The sequence below is a fragment of the Liolophura sinensis genome, chromosome 3 (assembly GCF_032854445.1).
Source record: "Liolophura sinensis isolate JHLJ2023 chromosome 3, CUHK_Ljap_v2, whole genome shotgun sequence".
Taxonomy (NCBI): domain Eukaryota; kingdom Metazoa; phylum Mollusca; class Polyplacophora; order Chitonida; family Chitonidae; genus Liolophura; species Liolophura sinensis.
In genome coordinates, this window is record NC_088297.1 from 24,594,485 (window position 1) to 24,612,353 (window position 17,869).

Below are 17,869 nucleotides of genomic sequence, written 5' to 3' on the forward strand. Positions count from 1 at the left end.
CACACCAGGATTTGAACTCGGATTTCCTCATCCAAGATGCAGCGTTATGAGCTGCAGAGCGAATTCCCACTAGCTGCTGCTGGCATGATCCTTGCGTAGCTGCCTCTGGCATGATTCTTGCATAGCTGCTGCTGGCATGATCCTTGCATAGCTGCTGCTGGCATGATCCTTGCATAGCTGCTGAGACTGAATTATCATACTGCAGAAACCAGACCCCCCCCCCCCTCCCCAATGTCACATTATACTGACACCAGACCAACCAGTCCTGTTTCTTGCTCTAGCCTCTCAGTGCTGAGTGCTATATGAGGCAGCAATAACAATAATGAATAAAAACTTTTCCCAAAACTTGTAATATAAGCTTACCTTTGCAGGCCAAAAAGGATAGCCTTTAAGTTTGGCCCAGACCAGTGTGTGTGGCGTTCTCTGTTATATAGAACAAAAAAAGCATAACATTGTAGAAATTAACATGAAACTTTCTCCAAGATCAGTTTGTACTAAAAAGGATAACCCACCTGCAAAATGTGTAAAAAAATGAAATGAGTCCATTCTCAAAGGGCCTTACAAAAAAATGTCAAAGGGCGTTAAAAAAATCTCAGTCACAAATCTAAGCTGTTCTTCTCAGTCAAATGCTAAAACTACATTATAACTCCCAGTTCTTAGTCTCCCAAGTTCAAACTGTACCATAATTATTGAAACATAACACTAACTGGGTTTTCTTAAAAGCCTTTTGAGTGGCCGAGAAGGTTAGCACACCAGCATGGCGCTATGACCCAGTAGCCTTCAACCAAAGCTCATGCTGGCTTCCTTTCCAGCTGTACGTGGGAAGGTCTGCCAGCAAGCCTGCGGATGGATGTGGGTTTGCCCCAGGCTCTGCCCGGTTCCTCCCACCATAATGCTGGCCATCATCGTGTAAGTGAAATATTCACCAGATGAGTGAAACACTGATTTACCGTCCTATCCCATCTCCAGCCGGCCGTCTTGTACGGCTCAGTTGGTGACGTCTTAGATGGCCAACACATGTCTAGCTGGCCTAAATAACCTGGCAACTTGAATCAAAAATGATATCATTGTCGAGATGGATTCTAGCTATACAGAGGTAAATATACTGCTATATCAATTTGAATCCATCATGGACGACATTGAATTCTGATTTATGACATTGCGGTCTAACCAGACTTTAAATTCCAGACATTTAATTTGAACTTTGTCCAATTCGGACCTGGCAAACTATGGCTTTATCTTGTGTTACACTATATATCTCGCGTGTTTATCTTAAGATTTAATACTTACTTAATATTCTTTCCCTGCTTCACAAAAAATATTTTATTTACAGTGGGATTCTAAATTCATACCTGTGTGCTATGACAAATATGGTGCATTTCAGAGACGCCAATCCGAATGGCCCATGCCTATAGAGGCATATAGTACATGTACATACTGTAATTCTTCAACCTTTTCTCATGTTTGCAACGTGTTTATTCAAGCATATTCTGAAGGCATTACTCTACATGTATATGTCAACTGGTAAAATTGTACCTTCGGTGAAGCCCTGAAATTGTCCAATCCTACCCATGTAGTTTTGTCTCCAAAATCAATTGAAAAATGCGCATAAACTGCACTGAAATTTGCTTTTTACTATGAGAAAAAGTTGAAGTATGAGGGAGTATTCAATAAGAAATAGATGTTCGATGTGGACGTTGGCGTAAATATATACACTGACTTACTACCTATCAGTTCTGTTAGTAGTATTTTATCAGCACTATGCGCAGGTGCTATTGTTGAAAGTCAGCAGTATTCCTCTCATAGGTGTCAGCTATAAAATGGCAGATACATCTGGTTTGGGTGGGTACAAAATCCTTCTGTCTTGTGCTGGAAATCCATGACCTCTTCAAGGCCATATCCTCTGGAAATTTGTATAACTCCAGGGTTCTTCCACCGCCTGTTTTCACAGCCGTATGCAGAGCAGTAGACCATTTTGTGGACAAATTCGATATCTTTGTTGTCACTCTTGTAGCTTTTCTTAACACTGAACTAAATGATGAAGCTCTGACAGCTCGTAAAGGTTGGACTTGCATGACGGAGGCAACCAAGTGTTGGCAGAAAATAAGTTAGTCCTTTTAAGTGCCTTTTTTCAATATTTTTTAAACTCAATTTAACAAATATATACAGGGGTTATTCATTATGAATAAATAATAGATCTGGACTATATTTTTAAAATTTGTCAATCATGTCAGGAGTCATCATATTATGTCATCCCTGTCTTCAGGGGAGTATCATGCCAAGGACACCAGACATGACATCCCACTTTAAAAGTGTGAATTCCTGAAAATGCCAGCAGTAAAGAAAGTTTCTACCTACACAAGGCTCACAGAACCAGTTGTCATTCCTCTGTAGACATGAGTTCATGTAACAGTCAGGGCAGATCTCTATCTCGTTTGTCTGAAACAGCAGTAAAATACACATGTCATGGCAAGTATGGCTAAATGACCAAAAATTTGAGCCAAAGAATGCAAATGGCAAGAAAATATCATAAGATATTAAGTTCTGTACTGAAGTTTTTCCAGTGAAATTTCAATCCTGCTTTCAACTGAAATACGTTTTAGCAAGGTGCTGTCTTGTCCTTTAAATGAACTCAGTGCTTACGTACGCTTGGCGTTTTATGCCGTATTGAACAATTTTTCAGTCATTTGACGATAAGAAGTCGTTATGTGTATAGGTATATATATGTATATATACATTATGTTTTCATGTGGCAGGGTGAGTCCATGTCCCCAATGAGCTGGCGCCACTGAAGTTTCATACTAAAAACCACTAACGCGACACTCACTCAGTCACCTGATACTGACAGTGGGACAAGAGGTCCTGTTTCATCCCTCTAACCCTCTCAGTACTAAGCGCAAGCAAGGCAGCAACAAGTGCTATTTTTTGTTTCATGTCTTTCATCTGAACCAATGCGGAATTGATCCCAGGTTTCTCAGCAGAAAGATACAGGTGGAGTAAGCATACTACAGGAATTCATGGTTTCACCTGAAGATGGTGAAGAACATAATAACGAATGGATGCTGAAGTATCAATGGCTGGTTATTATACTGGCTCATTATTATTTGGCAGAAATTTTAGATTTCCAAATTTCTGTCGTCACCAGAGCAACTTACCTCATGTTTACAAATCTTAACAATCAACTTAGCGCTGGAAGTTAGTTTGTGGTGGGCTGTAACAGATAATAATCTCATGTTACAAGTGAAGGTACATGGATCAAACATTATCCACAGAGGTGTAACGACTTACCACAGAGCTACATCCATTAGGTACATGTACTTAACATTAGATGATGCCAGATGACTTGGGATCTTATTCAAATTACCGTATGTGGGAAGGTCTGTCAGCCACCGGCAGACGGTCAAGGGTTTCCCCTCCAGGCTCAGCCCAGTTTTCTCCCACCATATATGTGAAATACTCTTGAGTACGGTGTAAACACCAATCAAGTAAATAAATAATTCAGCTTTAGTCTAATACTTTAACCATCTTAATAGAAAACAAATATTAGAAGCTCGATGATGAAACAAGGCTTGTATCACATGTACCACAGCATAAAGTCAGCGGTCAAAAATCTAATAACGAATAGCAATGAATCAAAATCAGAATTCTCTAGTAAAGTTATGACTTAACATGTTTCTGTATTTCAAACTCTGCACTTCTGGTAGCTTACTCCTATAATCAACCAGGAAGTCTGCTTGATGCCAGGCAGTATGTGGTTACATTTGCAGAGCTCCCAAGGGAGACAACTCTTGTTCCGTTATACTTACTCCCGTTGTAGATAATACAGTTGTGCAGAATCCACTTGGCATCAGCCAGGAAAGCTTCTGTACAGCCATACATCCTACTGTCTATGTTCTGAAAAACCAAAGCAACAAAACCACCCATAGTAAACACAGCCTATACATGGAGGTAAGCAAATCAACACACTGAATACAAGTAACATGTTTATAATCTGGTTTTAATCGCATTCTTATATGCAGTTTGCACCATATTCAAATGTTTATTAAACTTGGAGAGGCGTTCTCCTGACCAGGTTATGTGTTCTCACTAGCTCACCACTACACGACGTGTAGATTTGGGGAAGAAGTAAAGATAGGAACATATTGTCTATTAGATGCACTAACCATGTTAGCTAAATATTCCTGCTACAGTTACATGTATGAACTTCAGCTTTCACATTTTCCAGCTGAGATAACTTACTATCTGTCTGAAGATAATGAAACATCCAATGTTCCCCAAATCTACCCTAATACTGGCACTGATAGATGTCCCTAGTTAAGCAGCATGGCAGCGGTCGTTAGCCGGTCCCCTACAAGAAGATTACACCCAGAGGTCTGAGCAGAAAGCTTGTGGGATACATTACCTTCTCTAGCAGTCCTAGGTCCATGGGGTTATAGATGTAGTCCCCATACAGAGGTACAGCAGCCAGGTCTACAGGCTTCTCAAACGGCCCACTCTGAAATCACACCCACAAAACCAGGATTTATTATATAAACTGAGTTCAATTTTCTCAGCTGAAGACCGTACTAAAACCAACGTACTGTATGCTGCAATCACAGAAAAATCCAGGCACATCAGTTGAAAACAACTCTGTGTTTAAAATCTAACAATGTAGCATAGTTAGAATGGAATTCACTTTCAACCGCCATTACATACAGCGTTGGTTCAGTTTCCGTCTGCAACAGAGAAGTTTTTAGTTTCTATGCTTCCAAAGTACTCAGAACCGTCACACAGTAGCTAAGTGTACAACGGCCAATAATAATACGGAAGACAAGAAGCCAGCTCAGCAAGCACCAGTTTCCTATGTGGGAGTCATGTCTGGTGTCTTAGGCTTGGAGCACAGGTTGGGCAGCACTACAGGTATGTCAGCTGTTAGAATGTTTTGAAACAGTTGTACACATAATTCTTGACACTGCTGTGATATATTGTTAAAAGCAACGCTAAACTATAAGGAAAGAAACATATTTTTGCTAAATACAAATACATTTTATTTGTCCATTTGCTTATTAAAATGTTTTCTTCTTTGTACGTGAAAATGTCTGAACATATAAATGTGAACTACTGCAAAATTTATGTCCTATATCGAAAAAAAGGATCCATTTTTTCAAGTATTAACCATACATTTGCATATTTTCTTCTGAAAAAAAAAAAGAGGAATCATGTAGATTTACCGTGGGGTGCTGCATTCTCTCCAGGGCAAACTTCAGCAGCATACACAGCTGGTCCAGCGTGATCATTGACATAGATTTGGACCTCGTATCCACGCATTCTGCCCGTAGAATTTTCTGCCAAAACACAAACCATCTCATTAGTCAATACTCATACATAAATGTACGTAGTTCAACTTTGCTATCACTGTATTCCAACAGCTGTCACTGTAACTGGCAATCGATACTCAAAAGAGGCTGCTACATAATTTAAAAGTTTAGCTCGGTGTATCTGTACAGTCTTAAACCTTATCAAAGTCACCAATCACTTGCCTACAAAGCCATAATTTTTTGATATTTCTACACTATTTATTTCATTAAATTATGCCTATATAAAAATCAAACAGAAAATTACCAATCAACTTATAAAGGAATAGTTTTAAAAACAGAAGATTGTCAGAGTGCAGAAACAGAAGGATTGTCAGAGTGCAGAAAACAGAAGGACTGTCAGAGTGCAGAAAACAGAAGAATTGTCAAAGTGCAGAAAACAAAAGGATTGTCAGAGTGCAGAAAACAGAAGGATTGTCAGAGTGCAGAAAACAGAAGGATTGTCAGAGTGCAGAAAACAAACACACACAAACCCACACACGAACCCACACAGAAACAAGGAGGGTTGAGACAAAAAGCTGAAGAGACAAACAAATAAACAGACAAACACGCAGAGAAAGACGCAGACAGAAAAGAAGGAGGGTTCAGACAAAAGTTGAAGAGACAATGAAAAGACGGACTAACATGCAGAGAGACGCAGACAGAAAAGTAAAAGAGTTCAGACAAATGTTGAAGAGACAACGAACAGACAGACAAACATGTAGAGAGACACAGACAAAAAAGTAGGAGGGTTCAGACAAAAGTTGAAGAGACAATGCACAAATGGACAAAGGCACAGAGAGAGACGCACAAGGAAAAGGAGGAGAATTTAGACAAAAAAACTAAAGAGACAACAAACAGACAGACAAACAGACAGACAAACGTGCAGAGAGCGATGCAGACAGAAACGTGGGAGGGTTTAGATAAAAATCTAACGAGACAAACAAACAATCACACAGAGATGTTCAGACAGAAAAGCAGGAGGGTTTAGACAAAAATTGAAGAGACAACATACAGATAGACAAACACGCAGAGAGAAAAGTAGGAGGGTTCAGAGAAAAGTAGGAGGGTTCAGAGAAAAGTTGACGCGACAACAGACAGACAGACAAACATGCAGACAGAGACACAGACAGAAACGTAGGAGGATTTAGACAACAGCTGAACAGACAACAAACAAACAGACAAAAACGCAGCGAGACGCAGACAGAAACGTAGGAGGGTTTAGACAGAAAGCTATAGATACAAACAGACAAACAAACACGCAGACAGCAAGCAGAAGGATTGAGACAAAATGTTTCTCAGACAGGTGGCCCTACAAACAATCACCTCACACTCTGGGCACACCCAGTCCTTGGGCTGGTTACTTTGCAAGCCTAGGCATTTTGTATGGTAGACTCTGGGACAGACTTTACACACAATCACGTTGCCTTCCCTGTGGCACATCCAACAGAAGTAATCGTTCTTGTTGTTCTGAAAGCAACAAAACACACGACTGGTTAATTGATTAATTAGTTAATTAATAAGAGTTTTTCAGTCATACAATGGTGGTCTGGTCTATGGGTGGAGGACACCGGAGTGCTCTGCATAAACCACCGACCTCTGGCAAGTTACTGACAAACCCCCGGACTCACAACTGCTGCCTATCACAATGTATGCATTTGTGGCTTCCAAAGCAAACCCTTTCTAATAAATATGCTGCCTTAGTTTAAGGAATATTAAGTTATGACCTCATGGTCAACCTGATCACAGTATGTGGCTATAATCACCTAACCTAAAAATGTGGACCACTGGCTGCACCTCATGGCCACATGAGCAAACAAGCTGAAGTAAAAGGATTATCATGTATTATCATTGTTGTCAAACAAGCCATTTCACTGAATTCATATCCAATGCTAGCTATGCAAGATTTATGACTGGAGCAAGCTGGTTTTAATTTTTTTTTTCAAAAAATTTATAAAAATCCAACTATTTTGAGGCGATATTCTGTAGAATCAAAGCATGTCAGATAAACAGATGGACAGACAGACAGACTCACATACCCAAATTCATCACCCTGAATTTCCACAAAAGGACAGAATAAAATCCTTCACAAGTAATCTTAGTGACTGTTTCATTTTGAGACAACTTACCACACCAGTCCCATCATTCTTGCCTATCTTCCTCAGTTTGGGGGGTGGGACAGTAGGGGTGTCACCTGCCTCCAACATGGATGCCAGTGACCGCTTCTTCCCAGAAGATGGAGTGGGCTTAGAGTCTGCAAACAACATGTTTACAGCACACTTCCATAAATTCTTCTTGTAAACAGTTACTTTTGACATCTAAACCAAATAATGCAACTTACGACAATAGCTACAAGAAACTTTGTGAAAGAATTACAACACTGGTTCCAATTTTTTCAATGTTTTCGTTTTCTTCACTTCATAAATCTTAAGGTCTGGCCAAGCATCTTGTGAAGAGAATTCAGCCCAAAATAGGACAGTTTACAGCTGTTTGATGCTCACTTTTTCACGACCGACAACGTCAGCTTCTCTACAAATTTTCTCTATCTTATGACTGGCGGTAGACACACAGCTTCCCTGTAGGTTATAAATATTAATGAAGACACAACTCCACTCAGATCAATGGAAGTTTTTCCTTTTATTCTTTCACCTGTATTAGAAAACAGTGTGTCTTTCGACACAGGTAGATATGCCTTACGGTAGACAGAGCAGGCTCAGATGTATACTATAACATACAACTTATGTGATGACTGTTAGGTTTCTGACTGAAGGGTCTTAATCAGAATCAGGTGACACCACTGCTTACAACTTGCCACCTGACAAACCACAAATGTATATGCACTGTAATTTCCTGACCTTTTCCACCAACTGTGCGCCAGACTGTGAAATTTGCCACTTTTACAACGAATGATTGAAACAGTGCCGCAATGGTGGGGTGGGCAATTGTTTTCTTGCCTCCACTGATGGCTAGATCCATGATTGGAGGGATTAAAGTTGTCAGTACAGGCTTGACACCTTTATTTTATCCATGAATTAAAATGAAGAAAGTATCGAGCCACAGTTGTTTACATACCTGAAAATTCCGAAACTTACTCAAAGCACATTCCTGTGAAACTGGCAAGCTAACAACTGCTTCCCTGGCTGTCAGCTACACTACATCGGTGAATGCATTATACAGGGAACAGTACTGTCTGTTCACAGTCCCATAAATAAATGTAACAAATCAGCATGAAAATGTGTTTCAGCTACAAAGACCTGACTAACAAGAATCTGTCATTAAGCTCCAATAAAATTCGCTGTACCTGCACGAGTGTTCCTGGTTTGCTGCACCAACTCATACAGATGCACGAGTGTTGTTGGTTTGCTGCACCAACTCATACAGATGCACGAGTGTTGTTGGTTTGCTGCACCAACTCATACAGATGCACGAGTGTTGTTGGTTTGCTGCACCAACTCATACAGATGCACGAGTGTTGTTGGTTTGCTGCACCAACTCATACAGATGCACGAGTGTTGCTGGTTTGCTGCACCTACTCATACAGATGCACGAGTGTTGCTGGTTTGCTGCACCAACTCATACAGATGCACGAGTGTTGCTGGTTTGCTGCACTCATACAGATGCACAAGTGTTGCTGGTTTGCTGCACTAACTCATACAGATGCACGAGTGTTGCTGGTTTGCTGCACCAACTCATACAGATGCACGAGTGTTGCTAGTTTGCTGCACCAACTCATGCAGATGCACGAGTGTTGCTGGTTTGCTGCACCAACTCATACAGATGCACGAGTGTTGCTGGTCTGCTGCACTAACTCATACAGATGCACGAGTGTTGCTGGTTTGCTGCACCAACTCATACAGATGCACGAGTGTTGCTGGTTTGCTGCACTAACTCATACAGATGCACAAGTGTTGCTGGTTTGCTGCACTAACTCATACAGATGCACGGGTGTTGCTGGTTTGCTGCACTCATACAGATGCACAAGTGTTGCTGGTTTGCTGCACCAACCCATACAGATGCACGGGTGTTGTTGGTTTGCTGCACTCATACAGATGCACAGGTGTTGCTGGTTTGCTGCACCAACTCATACAGATGCACGGGTGCTGCTGGTTTGCTGCACCAACTCATACAGATGCACGGGTGTTGCTGGTTTGCTGCACCAACTCATACAGATGCACGAGTGTTGCTGGTTTGCTGCACTAACTCATACAGATGCACGGGTGTTGCTGGTTTGCTGCACCAACTCATACAGATGCACGGGTGTTGCTGGTTTGCTGCACCAACTCATACAGATGCACGGGTGTTGCTGGTTTGCTGCACCAACTCATACAGATGCACGGGTGTTGCTGGTTTGCTGCACCAACTCATACAGATGCACGAGTGTTGCTGGTCTGCTGCACCAACTCATACAGATGCACGGGTGTTGCTGGTTTGCTGCACTAACTCATACAGATGAGCTTATATAAGAACTAAAGTTGTGCAACATGCTATTACAGAGTCTTGCTGTCCATCACTGGCCGCAGTGAGCAAATGATAGCGCACACAAGCCATGTGGCTCTGAAAATCACCAGAACAAATGGCCCTACATTTTTTGCCTTGCGTGTTGGCTCAGACTGATCACTCAAAGCCTACACCGCCCATTCACTGGCAAGAGTGTAAACATGCACATTGCTGGCCAGTTGACACATGCCAACTTTTTATTTTGTCCATATTTATATGGGTGAGAACTATAAACCGTCTGCAGTGCGCTATTCAACTTCTCTGATGAGTTCCCCAACAGCCTCTGACCTTGTTTTGTCAACTTTTCTTCAAGTATTCTGACAACCAGTGCTGCTCAGCTGGCTGAAAAGGTCAACAAATTACTGTACCTGAAAAGTCAGTACCAGTACACATAAGTGTTTACCTTTTGTCTTGTGTGTCCCAGTGACTGGTGTACTTGGGTTTGATTGTCTCCCCTCCTTGCCAACAGGTGGCGTTGGTGTGTTTGATCTTGAGGAATTAGCGGATGACCTTGTTCTGTGGTGACTTTTGACTGTTGGAGTGGTCTCTGAATCTGAAAAATAATCAGAAACACTAGAATCAACGATTCAATCCCATTTTCACATATTACTGAAGTTTCACTTATAACACTGAGGTACCTGCAAGCCAACCAGAAACCTTTAGTGTACTCACAAATACTAGCTACATCCAGAAACATTTTGCATGTTGAATTCACTCACACTGGGTTGCTTGGACGATCTTAATACTGTTTTACAGCTAGAGATTCACGCAGACTGTAGAGTTTTTAGGACTTACTGCTGGTATGACTTGAAACACTGGAGAAACTGTTACTTCTGCTGACTCTTTTAGCACCACACACTTCATCATTCTCAGCTCCTTAAAATAAAGATGATACTTATTCTTGGATTGATGACTTTAAATATTCTCCAATTTTCCAGTTCTATTATCAGGAGTTTAGGTGAGGTAACACTGAATTCCTACTAAAACCATCAGAGCTAAGAAGCTGCACACAGACTTAAATATACCAGTCACATTCAGATCAACGTGGTGTCATTTAAGTTTCAATCAAGTTTACCCAGAAAAATCAAGATTTGTGCACTTGCATGGTCCACTGGCAACACTAATCTTGCAGAAAGAAGACACACCTGGCGGAAAAAAACAACACTTCTGCAGACGGTTGTTTGTCTATAGTGCAAGTTGAATATTCAAGTTCTTCAGTCAATGTATGGCAGACATGGGGAACATATTTACACACATTTTCATGAGTATTAATCATTATCACCTCCAATAATACACGGACAACTCTGCATAATTACAACACTATCAGTAAATAATTAATGTTTACCTGTAATGTTGTGAGCCTGGGAACCTTTAGACCGTGTGGTCATGGAGGAGTCCATCTTCCTACCATTCATCCTGCAACAACAACAACACAAGTCAACTGGTTAACAGTATGAGTGCAGCTATCCCCAACTTAATAATGTAACACTGTATAATGAGCATGACAAACTGCTAAAACCAAAACTTTCCTAACAATGTAGATATGATGCACCTAATTATGGCTGTCTGGGTGGGGGTACGAGTCTAACAAAGGTCAGAACTCCATCTCCACGAAATGTGATTGGACCACACCCAATCAACGTTATGAAGGGTCTACGCAGTTTTATGTCACATAAGAACTTTTTGACAAAACTCCGTCAAAATCAAGAAACCCTGATTAATCTACTGACCACAGCCCCAGTCAACAAGCTAATTCTTCATCATATTTGTTACATTTGTTGTTTCTCATAAAATTATGAGTGCCAGCATTAAACACAAGAACCATGATCTTTCTTCATCCCAAAACGAAGTTCAAGAAACCCAGTTGTTTTACTTGGATTCTCATTAAATTCTAAACTTTTCAAAAACCTTCAACTTTCCCAAATATGTTTAAAGACCTCTATTAACTTTCAAGAGAACTCTGGGCAACTTAATGTCTAACTCTTGCACAGTCTAAGTACTTAATATTCATCACTAAGCTGGATGACCTGTATATGACACATCTCCATCTCTGCTGCAATAGATGCATGCAAGCTAGAGGTAACTGCTGTTCTGTAATTTACATGTACCTACATCTGCATTCAGAAAATAGCCACCTGAATCATACCTGCATTGGCCGACCATTCTGTAACTGTGGATAATAAGAGAATAATTTGAGGGAAAGTCACTTCTCTCTGTACGTGTCTACCATTGGCGATTCTGAGTTAATACATCGTCTAACAGCCTGACCTTACCTGTGATTACCACTGGTGATTCTAATTTTATATAGTGTCTAACAGACTGACCTTACCTGTGATTACCACTGGTGATTCTGATTTTATATAGTGTCTAACTGACGGACATTACCTGTGATTACCACTGGTGATTCTGATTTTATATAGTGTCTAACACACTGACCTTACCTGTGATTACCACTGGTGATTCTAATTTTATATAGTGTCTAACAGACTGACCTTACCTGTGATTACCATTGGCGATTCTGATTTTATATAGTGTCTAACAGCCTGACCTTACCTGTGATTACCACTGGTGATTCTAATTTTATATAGTGTCTAACAGACTGACCTTACCTGTGATTACCATTGGCGATTCTGATTTTATATAGTGTCTAACAGCCTGACCTTACCTGTGATTACCATTGGCGATTCTAATTTTATATAGTGTCTAACAGACTGACCTTACCTGTGATGCAGACAACTGTATACCGATATCTTGCAGAAGTCTAAGATTATGTGATCTTTTTCACTCATAAATTACCAACAGTTTGTGTGCGTGTACATGTACTTCAGTTCTACATCCGTAACATGTCAAACTACATCTACATGCATACTACCATTCCGACCGGATCAAGTGTTATTTGTTTATTTATTTGATTGGTGTTTTTACGTCATACTCAACAATATTTCATGCACTTATCATGACGAGAGAAAACTGGGCAGAGCCCGGAAGAATCCACAACTATCTGCAGGTGGATCAAATGTCATTTATTTATTTGATTGGTATTTTACGTCGTACTCAAGAATATTTTCCTTAAACAACGTCAGCCAACATTATGGCAGGGGGAATCTGGACAGCTAGACCCCGGGGGAAATCCACAGCCATTCGGCTCGAGTGTTATACTGAAACAATGTGTATTTAATCTCTAACAACATTATGAGCCTGCTTAGAATGTATTGACACTCCGTGCTTTCACACGCCGTGCAGCTGCATGCAGCCTAGAAACGTAATGTATTAACCACTGGATAAACCTGCAGGCTCTATAAGTTACACAGCGATTCTCAGTCAGCTTGAATATACATGTTCATCATACTGCTGTCTTACTCTGACTACAGGTCTGCCAGCAAATCTGCGGATGGTCATGGATTTTAGCAACATTATGCTGGTGTAGCATAAGTGAAATATTCTTGATTAGTTTGTAAAACACCAGTCAAGTAAACAAAGAAATTAATATTCTGACCCCAATGTCACTGCTCTGAGCAAATTGTCAATGTAAAATGTACATGTATATCTGTCTCACTACGAATGTTAATAGAACACTAAGGAGATAACCCTGCTATGTGCACAATCCTGAGTTACTTAAGGAGTACATTAGTCTGAAACAACACATTACTGCAACTTTTCAACCTTTTCACATGTTTGCAAGGTGTTTATTTCAGCATATTCTGAAGGCATTGTTCTGTGTAGACCAATAAGTCTTGAAATTGGGGAGTCTAACCAATGTACATATAGTATTGGCTCCAAAATCAAATTAAAAATGTGCATAAAGTCTTGTTCTTTCATATGTGAAATTGTTAAGGATTTATTTATTTATTTATTTGATTGGTGTTTTACGCCATACTCAAGAATATTTCACTTATATAACGGCGACTAGCAGTATGGTGGTAGGAAACCAGGCAGAGCCCTGGGGAAACTTAGACCATCTGCAAGTTGCTGACGGACATTCCCACGTATGAGCTGGACTTGAACTCACAGCGACCGCATTGAGGAATTAGGGTGCAGTGATATATTAATTATTCCAGTATTTGCATCTACTTATATAGAATAGTGACTGATCATGATCAACGGCAAACATCGCACTCACAGTGTAGTCATTTTACACTGGTCAATCAAAGCTGATCATCATAATTTAGTTATAGTGGCCATGCAGCGAGATGAACCATTTCCTTCTCACAAACAAAAAACTGCTATGTACATTGTAATCTCTGTAAGTTAGCTTATAGTCGAAGCAGACTAGAACCTTTGCGTGAAGTTTATAGCTCAGTATATATAATTATTATATATGTTACAACGCATATGACATGTCAGAAGCGCTAACGCCGACGTACTGGTGTCTTCCAACTTACAGGCTATGTGACAAACTGCCATTACAACAGGCATTCCCCTCTGACTTACTCACAGCAGCTTAAAGTGTACCACCAACCACAATGGCAACAACAACAACACTACTGTATACTGTCTCAATATGGCTGCTTGCTGCCCCCAGCTACACGCTGCCTGCAGTCTAGCTTCAGCTGAATTTACCATACACCTAGCCCCCCCCCTCCCCCCTCCAATTCAATTGCCTCTCACACACAATGTTCACACTGTACAGAGACCTGGCCTGGCCTTGACACTGGGCAGCAGGGGAGGGGCTTAGACACATTAGGTGCTGTCAATCATCAGAGGGTTATCTGGGGTGCTGCCCCATGATTGGCTGATAAGAAGCCAAGGAGTGGGGAAATGAGCTCAGGCAGACTTACAAACAGAGGGACTTGGTCAGAACTGCTCGCAACAACCCAAGATGAGATTCAAATTAGCATACATGTACATAACAACGTGCTGTAGTGACATACCTGTATATTGTCTTACAAACTACATGTATAAAGGTTTATACTTTTTTTTGGGAGGTAGTTAAAAGCTTTTCTTATGCATTAAGTACAATACAGCTATAATTTTATTAGCGGTGTTCCACTGTCAGAAAATGACTAAAAAACAGTTTTGATTTTAATAGCCATTTACTGATTTTTCTGAATTTTCATATGTTTTCATTACATTATGTACACCGCTACTTTTAAAGCTGAACATTTCATTTGATCAAGTTACAAAACACAACAGAATCTGAACTAATCTGACAGCGTTACACAAATATATCAGAATAACTTTTTTGCACAATTTATTTATTTGATTGGTGTTTTACGCCATCTTCAAGAATATTTCATTTTATAACAACAGCCAGCATTGAGGTGAAGGGCAACTGGGCTGTGCCTGAGAGAAACCAAAGACCATTCACAGGCTTCTGGCTGATCCCACACAATTTAAATATTCTAACCAAACTTACCAAACGCCTTAATTGAGTATTTCATTAATGATTGAACATCATGTTTCCCAAACCTCCTATACTTTGAGGACAGCCAACAGTTGACATTTTGACTGATGTCTATTTCACGTGTATGACCTACACACATTAAACATTCAGTGGTCTTGGTTTCATGAGGTAGTCCTCCCAGGAAAAACCAGTGGACTTCACAGGCTCATTAATGACTAATAACGTTTCCTAATGAACTCTGCATGTTCAACATGAAATATGTGCTGGTCAAATAATCTCCTTATTCTGAACTGTTCATCAATACAACATGGGCACACCGATCATTTATCTAGGAAATTTATACATAATGCGATGGCAAGAAAGCTCGAACATGTGATACCTGGAACAACTAAAGCTACAGGTATGCAAATTTGGAATTTGGTTAATGAGTCATAATGTAAACTATTAAAATGTAATTTATAAAGCAAGTTTACCAGTGTGTCGATCAGGCTACCAGTGTGTCGATCAGGCTAACAGTGTGTCGATCAGGCTACCAGTTGTGTCGATCAGGCTACCAGTGTGTCAATCAGGCTAACAGTGTGTCGATCAGGCTACCAGTGTGTCAATCAGGCTTCCAGTGTGTCGATCAGGCTAACAGTGTGTCAATCAGGCTTCCAGTGTGTCGATCAGGCTAACAGTGTGTCGATCAGGCTACCAGTTGTGTCAATCAGGCTACCAGTGTGTCGATCAGGCTACCAGTGTGTCGATCGGGCTGATTTAAAATCACTGCACACAATCATGATGTCCCAAATGATCGATCAATTAAAACAAAGTGATGCAAAATTGCTGAGTCTTCAATGCGCTGGCATGATGACAAGCATTAACACCATATATACATGTGAATATCTTACGAAAAGTCTCCGGTTTAAAGCTAATGCCACACTGACAAGAAGAATTATTGTTATATCCAGCACACGTGAGACATTATCCCTAGTAGTATCAGAAGGGTCAAATTTACTTGCCAGGGTTTGGGATAATTTAGAATAAACAGAATTAGCTAGCATTTCAGGACTGTCATGAGTTCAATCAGGTTTGGACAAGACCGCTAAGGTGAGGGCTCTCAGACTGTCATGAGTTCAATCAGGTTTGGACAGGACCGCTAAGGTGAGGGCTCTCAGACTGTCATGAGTTCAATCAGGTTTGGACGAGACCGCTAAGGTGAAGGCTCTCAGACTGTCATGAGTTCAATCAGGTTTGGACAAGACCACTAAGGTGAAGGCTCTCAGACTGTCGTGAGTTCAATCAGGTTTGGACAAGACCGCTAAGGTGAAGGCTCTCAGACTGTCATGAGTTCAATCAGGTTTGGACGAGACCGCTAAGGTGAAGGCTCTCAGACTGTCATGAGTTCAATCAGGTTTGGACGAGACCGCTAAGGTGAAGGCTCTCAGACTGTCATGAGTTCAATCAGGTTTGGACAAGACCGCTAAGGTGAAGGCTCTCGGACTGTCAGGAGTTCAATCAGGTTTGGACAAGACCGCTAAGGTGAGGGCTCTCAGACTGTCATGAGTTCAATCAGGTTTGGACAAGACCGCTAAGATGAAGGCTCTCAAGACTGTCATGAGTTCAATCAGGTTTGGACGAGACCGCTAAGGTGAAGGCTCTCAGACTGTCATGAGTTCAATCAGGTTTGGACGAGACCGCTAAGGTGAAGGCTCTCAGACTGTCATGAGTTCAATCAGGTTTGGACAAGACCGCTAAGGTGAAGGCTCTCAGACTGTCATGAGTTCAATCAGGTTTGGACGAGACCGCTAAGGTGAAGGCTCTCAGACTGTCATGAGTTCAATCAGGTTTGGACGAGACCGCTAAGGTGAAGGCTCTCAGACTGTCATGAGTTCAATCAGGTTAGGACAAGACCGCTAAGGTGAGGGCTCTCAGACTGTCATGAGTTCAATCAGGTTTGGACGAGACCGCTAAGGTGAAGGCTCTCAGACTGTCATGAGTTCAATCAGGTTTGGATGAGACCGCTAAAGTGAGAGCTCTCACAAACTAATGCAATTAAATAAAAGGCATGATTTAATGAGGTCTGGTGGCTCAAAAGAATGCAGTATGCAAGTCTTGTTAGCAGTTACCATAAAACCTCTTAGTGTTAGTTAGCGAGAGCCCCTACCTTATCTTGCCTAAACCCATGTGAACTCGCAAAACTCTTGAAATGCCGATTCAGCTTATTCCGTGCTTGCGGACACAGAACAAGAGGGGGGGGGGGGGGGGGGACTCTCGAAGCTCACACAGCTCTTAAACAAGATTCAAAATAAAAAATATTTCTAAGAGGAAAGGTGATTTTAAGACAAAACTGAAAGACTGCCAAACAGGCCTCATCTGAGTTGCTTCTCTTGTCCCACTGTGACTTAACACTAGATCAGTTTTTGAAAAGTGAAACTGCAAGACAAGGCTAACAGAACCATCTATTTCAACACAACCACCATAATGTGGCATGTTTCCTCAAATGATCAACAAAACACTATAGCAGCTCCACTCGCTCGGAGCAAACATTCAAAACATTGTACAGGAAGCTAAAAACATAGCACTGAGATTCTGGTTTATGGCAGACACTTAATTCGATGAAATCTGGATATATTTTAGAATATTCCACACCCTTGGAGAAATATCTCCATTGTTTTGCAAAGGTAAGGGGATTTTCTTCAATTCAGAAACTTCT

General features: G+C 40.9%; 1 protein-coding gene across 8 annotated transcripts in view; it reads right to left on the reverse strand.

The window, feature by feature from the left end:
* The window catches only part of LOC135463290 (MYND-type zinc finger-containing chromatin reader ZMYND8-like), a 51,490-nt gene that overhangs the window by 25,262 nt on the left and 8,359 nt on the right, over window positions 1-17,869 (reverse strand). For 7 of the 8 annotated variants that reach the window (XM_064740536.1, XM_064740542.1, XM_064740541.1 and 4 more), the window contains 11 exons: window positions 11,176-11,246; window positions 10,626-10,706; window positions 10,234-10,383; window positions 7,463-7,587; window positions 6,660-6,803; window positions 5,211-5,324; window positions 4,403-4,495; window positions 3,807-3,894; window positions 3,156-3,211; window positions 2,359-2,439; window positions 364-423 (listed from right to left, as the gene is read on the reverse strand). In XM_064740536.1, coding sequence (XP_064596606.1) covers window positions 364-423; window positions 2,359-2,439; window positions 3,156-3,211; window positions 3,807-3,894; window positions 4,403-4,495; window positions 5,211-5,324; window positions 6,660-6,803; window positions 7,463-7,587; window positions 10,234-10,383; window positions 10,626-10,706; window positions 11,176-11,246 — 1,063 coding nt within the window. Of the gene's footprint in view, window positions 1-363; window positions 424-2,358; window positions 2,440-3,155; window positions 3,212-3,806; window positions 3,895-4,402; window positions 4,496-5,210; window positions 5,325-6,659; window positions 6,804-7,462; window positions 7,588-10,233; window positions 10,384-10,625; window positions 10,707-11,175; window positions 11,247-14,212; window positions 14,327-17,869 lie in introns of those variants that run through there. The other variant, XM_064740539.1, reaches the window with a different exon arrangement.